At 40.2% G+C, this 6,000-nt stretch overlaps 1 protein-coding gene across 1 annotated transcript in view; it reads left to right on the forward strand.

Moving 5' to 3' along the window:
* C7 (complement C7) overlaps positions 1–4,512 on the forward strand; it is a 69,690-nt gene extending 65,178 nt beyond the window's left edge. The window contains exon 18 of the mRNA XM_056112126.1: positions 3,271–4,512. Within this exon, the coding sequence (XP_055968101.1) occupies positions 3,271–3,452 (182 nt within the window). The 3' untranslated portion in view covers positions 3,453–4,512. The remainder of the gene's footprint in view (positions 1–3,270) is intronic.
* Positions 4,513–6,000: the final 1,488 nt, after the last annotated feature.

Below are 6,000 nucleotides of genomic sequence, written 5' to 3' on the forward strand. Positions count from 1 at the left end.
TATAAGTTTTCTTTTCCTGCCTTGGATTTTTAAAAAAATTAAATTAAAAACAATTTTTAAAAATTGAATCATCATGAGATACATAGTTACAAAGCTGATCAGGTTTCAGTTGTACAATGATCCAACACCTATCCCTTCACCAAAGTCCATTTGCCACTACCAGTGACTCCAGTTTCCCTCCTGCCACCCCGTTCCCGCCAGCCTGCCTCTATGGCTCTATGGCAGGCACTTTCCTTCTCTCTCTCTCTCTCTCTCTCTCTCTCTCTCTCTCTGTCCCCCCCACAACACACATATTTTCTCTCTTTCTCCCTCTCTCTGCTATTCCTTCTGGGCACTCTGGTCTGCAGCACAGATACTAATAGGCTATTGTGTGTGTTCCTTTATCTACTCTCAGCAGGCAATTCCAGAGTGATCATTTCCAACTATCTTTGTCATATGGTCTCTTCTCTATCCCAATTGCCTTTTCCCCCAGCACTTGAGGCAGGTTTCCAACCATAGACTAATCCTCCCTATAATGGCTTTAAGTTTATCAAAAAAGTTGATAATTTTTTTTTGGCTTTTTGGTTCACACCTGGCAATGCACAGGGGTTACTCCTGGCTCTGTGCTCAGCAATTATCCCTGGAGGTGCTCAGGGGACCATATGGGATGCTGGGAATTGAACCCCGGTCGGCTGCGTGCAAGGCAAATGCCCTACCCGCTGTGCTATTGCTCCAGCCCCAAAAGTTGATAAATTTTAACAAGCTTAAACTGTTCTTGGCTATACAGAATTCTGCCCTCCAGAAAAAACTACTCACAAAATTTGTATAACTTTTTTCCATATCACATTTAAAAAAGGAAATATCACTTGCCATAATTATTAGTATCTGTAAAAATATAAATAATGGAACAAAAATACCATAGGTCCAGCCAGAAGCAGCTTGGAGTTTGAGAGATGCCATTTCTTTGTGATAAGGTGAGTTTAACGAGTATTAAGGAATATTACAAATATATTAGTGCCAAGGTGATACTTTCCCCTAAAAGTTATAGGGAGGATTTGAAGATTTGAAAAGAATAGATAAAAGATTTTCTCTGACTTACCTAAAATGGATAAGGGTTTACTTTAGCTACTTAAAATTTTCCTTTTTTTTTATCAACCACCACACCACAAAATTGCACAGTTGTTCATGACTGGGTTTCAGGTATACATTATTTCAACACCAATCCCTTTACCGGTGCCCACTTCCTCCCACCAGTTTCCTTCCGGCCTCACCTTGCCTCCCACCCACCAATCAGTCTCTACAAGAGGGAATTTTAAAAAATATGTAGGTCTTGCTTTATGGGTCATTATACTGTTGTGGATAGGGTTTCATACAAACCACTTTACCACCTTTCAGCACCATCTCCTCCTACCATTTGATCTTCCCTGGCTATATTTGGTGCCCCCTTTCTTTCCTATTTCCCGGCCCACTCAGGTGGCATGCTTCCAGTGCTATACCAGTTCTCATGTTCTTTCATTCCATTGTCCTTGGGCTTTCATTGGTTGTTCCCTTATTATGCTTTCTTACACTCTCCATATGAAAGAGCTCATTCTGTGTCAGTGTCAGTCTCCCTCTGTTGGTCTCCCTCCCTCTGACTAACTTCACTTAGCATGGTATTTTCCAGGTCCTTCCATATAATAGCAAACTCTATTACTTTGTCTTTCCTTATGGCTGAGTAAAAACCTATTGTGTACATGTACTGTAGTTTCTTTATCAGCTCATCTATTCTTGGACAATTGGGTTGTTTCCAGAATTTGACTACTATGGATAATGCTGCCAGGAACATAAAGGTGCAAATGTCTTTTCTTAAAAATTAATTTTTGGGGTTGGAGCGCTAGCATAGTGGGTAGGGCATTTGACTTGCACGCGGCCAACCCGAGTTCAATTCCCAGCATCCCATATGGTCCTCTGAGCACCGCCAGGAGTAATTCCTGAGTACAGAGTCAGGAGTAACCCCTGAGCATCGCCGGGTGTAACCCCAAAAGCAAAAAAAAATTCATTAAAAACACTGTAATTTACAAAGTTGTTCATTAAACAATTGTTTTAAAGCATGTAGTGCTCCAATACCACCAGTGCAGGGGTACAAATTTTCCCCATTTTTAGGGGAAATTCGTGTATATTCTGAGAGGTGGGGGTACTGAGTCAAATGGAAGCTCAGTTCCTAGATTTTTTAAAGGAATGTTTATACTGTTTTCCAAAAAGGCTGAACCAGTCTGACGTTCCCATTAACTTTAGTGACCTTTTCTATCTTTGGATTTTTGTTTTGTTGGGGGAGGGATGTGGCGGTGCTCAAGATTTGAACCAGCATTGAAAGCATGCAGAGTAAACATCTCCACACCTGTACTATCTGCCTTCCCTCCTCTTTATCTAATTTTCAGAGGAGAAAGAGTTTGTGTCTCAATTTTTTCATACCATATCCAAATAACAATGAACTGAATGTTGATTAACACCAACAGCATTGCAACCACTTGTGGTTTAGCTATCTGGCCAGGGAGGAGGGGAGAGGTTACAGAACCAAATCACAGACCTTGTTTCCGTATTTGTAAATTTGGGAGTTGCATGGTGTAGTCAGTAAGGCTCTGGTCAGTTCTTCAGTTTCTCCCCACTGGGCCTCCACCCACAAGGCACCTTCCTCCAACACCTTTCAGGGTTTGTACAACTGAGATTATGTGTCACTTGAGGCACCACCATTGGTTGCTCTTGTTAGTTTTCTCAGGGAACTCTTGGTTCATATATTTCAACCTCAGACCCTCAAGGCACTCGTAACTTTTCTCCACAGTTCTTTCTTGGCTTGGTTTTCTAGGACTTGTAGCCCTTTGCATTTCGTGCCCTCTCTTTCAAACTAAGTTTAGTTCTTCGTGGCTCTGTCTCTCTCTGCTTAAGCCCTGGTGATCAACTCTTTGTTGAAGTCACTCTCGATTGGGGGCTGAAGGATGCATCAGTTTCTGGCTTACCTGGACAGCATAGCACATGTGGAAGCAGAGCCAGAGAGTAGTTGGAGGCAACCACTATGTTCAGATTCAACCAAAAGAAAGAAAGTCTGGCACCAATTCATCACCTCTCCCCCTCATCCCCTATGAACAAAGTGCATTATTTCCCTATTCCTACTTCTCTGGTGCGCATTTGGTTGCCTGTGTGAGTGGGAGTGTCAGTTAATACTCTATTCACTGTATCTGACTTTGGTGTTAATGTGCTTGGATTGTTCCACTTCTGCGGTAATGCCATTGAGTGTTTATCTCTCTCTTTTTTCAGCCCAGAACAGCAAATGTGTCTGCAGAGAAGCATCAGAGTGCGAGGAAGAAGGATTTAGCATTTGTGTGCAAGTGGATGGCCGGGAACAGACGATGACAGAGTGTGAGGCTGGTGCCCTTAGGTGCCACGGACAAAGCATCTCCATCACCAGCATATGGCCTTGCACAGAGGATGCCCCATAGGCTCCCAGGATCCGTAGCATGGTCTGCTGTCAGGGAATGCCTTTGCCTGAAGTGACTGAGTTCACTTCTGCAGAGCTGGCATTTTAGTCAGCTCTTCCAACACTGCACACATTGGTTATTCCTTTCCTACAGTTTCTTCTGAATTCCTTAACTCCCAGACTCCTGTAGAAACACATACCTTTTGCTTCCATACCTGAACCCGGATAATTCATTTTGATTTTCTTTTTTGAAAGATGTCAGTCAGGAAGAAGAATATTCAGAAACTATGCATGAATGAGCTGTGTGATTTGGAAAAATTTCCAATTTCCTTATGAATTTTACTTTTTTTAAAATCTGAAAATTAAAGGATTAAATTAGAGAATCTTGAATGCATTGTTAAGCCCACAGATGCTCTTCTGTGTGACTGATTTTACCCTTGGCCAGAACAAAGTCTACAAATTGATTAGGGAAACCAAAAAATGAAGAAACTTTCTTGAGTAAAGTGGAATTCAAATAGGAAAAGGTAGATGCAGTGATCCCATGCAAAGCAGGGCATTTTACCTGCTGAGGCAAGCTCCACGTGTTGGGATTTCTAATCTGGGAACCAGTGGAAGCACGGAAATGTCAGAGTGCTTCATCACACTGTGGTCACTGGGTTCTTTTGTTTGAGAACAAACATTCACTTTTCTCTTTGGAAGTTTTCTCTTTGGGGGGTTTCTTTAGTTGTGAATCAAACATGAGACCTGTAATTTGTCCTCCTCCCCCTCTCTCCTTTTGTAGGCACCATCATTCATGCCTGAGTTATCAAGTGATTGTATATTTGAGCGAGTACTTTTTTCTAAAGTGGTTTCATGTCTACATTTTTCAGGGGGAGTATACAGGTAGATCAGTTGAAGCATTGGTCTTCTATTTATTTCTTATTCATCTTTTGTGAAAACATAAATGCAGCTGTAGGAGGTGAAATGAATGGGCTTAAATGGAATTTAAAATGCTTTTATATATAAATAGTATCGCTATTTTTCTGATACTGATAAATACATTGTAACAAAAACTTAAAATGGATAATGAATAAAAGCTCATTAAAAACACTATCCTTTGGAATTTTAATCTATATAACATTGAATTGTGAAGAATATACCCATGAATAATGATTAATATGTTCTTTAAATATTTTTAATTTGTTAACCATTTATCAACATGTGAAAATATATACAATTCCATGTGTTTGGACATATGTGCAGATGAGAGAGGCTATCACCACCATCAAGCCACAGTTGTATTTCTAATACCCAGATTTCTTCCCATTCTCTTTATTATTGCTTGATTACTTGGTCACTTGACATCCCATTACTCATCGATTTGCTTGAGCAGAGGCCAGTAACATCTCCATTCATTCCTGTTGCATGCTGCTGTAGCTCAATGGTGTCTGTTTGCTCCAGGAACACGGAGAGCCTGAAAACAATCGTTCATGGTCTTGATGAAGAAGTCTGACCATCTCGTAGATGGACGGCGTACAAGATGTATCCTGCTCACACAGCAGAGTCTGTCAAGCTATCTGTGGCATATTCGATATGCCAAAAACAGTAAATTATTATTGCTTACATTAAAAAAAGGTATCTGTGGTCAAATTCAGGGCAACACATATGCATGGAAAGCATTCTAACCCTGAACCACATCCCAGTTCCTATTATTATTTTTATTAATTTTTTTTGTGTTAAGAAAGCAATTTGATATTATTCCTCATAGAAAAATTTAGGTATATATTACATATAATATTGTTAGCTATTGACAACATGCTGTATTAGAGGAAAAGTCAATAACTGGCTTTGCAAAGCTGAAACTTGGTGCCCTTTGACAACCATTTTCCCATATTCTCCTCTTTTCAGTTCCTGGTAACTGCCATTCTACCGCCTGTTTCTATGGGTTTGACTTTTAAATTCTACACCTAAGGGAGATCATAGCATTGATCAATTTATGTTTGGATTGTTTCTCTTAGCAAAATCTCCCCCAGGTTCATCCATATTGTAAATAGTGAACATTCCCTCTTAAGCATTCTTCTACAGAATAATATCTGGTTCAAGAGTTATCCTGTAGATAAATGGGACTATCTTAAACTAAGAAGCTTCTGCACCTCCAAAGAAACAGTGACCAAAATACAAAGACAGTCTACAGAATGGGAAAGGATATTCACCTAATACACATCTGACAAGGGGTTGATATCAAGGATATACAAAGTACTGGTTGAACTCCACAAGAAGAAAACATCCAACCCCATCCAAAAATGGGGCAATGAAATGAACAGAAACTTTCTCAAAGAAGAAATCCGAATGGCAAAAAAGCACATGAGAAAATGCTCTACATCATTAATCATTAGGGAGATGCAGATCAAAACCACAATGAGATATCATCTCACACCTCAGAGACTGGCTCACATTCAAAGAACAAAAGCAACCGATGCTGGTGTGGATGTGGCGAGAAAGGGACACTCCTTCACTGTTGGTGGGAATGCCGACTAGTTCAGCCCTTTTGGAAAACAGTATGGACATTTCTCAAAAAATTAGAAATTGTG

Source organism: Sorex fumeus, unplaced genomic scaffold, assembly GCF_029834395.1.
Source record: "Sorex fumeus unplaced genomic scaffold, SorFum_2.1 ptg000015l, whole genome shotgun sequence".
Lineage (NCBI taxonomy): Eukaryota > Metazoa > Chordata > Mammalia > Eulipotyphla > Soricidae > Sorex > Sorex fumeus.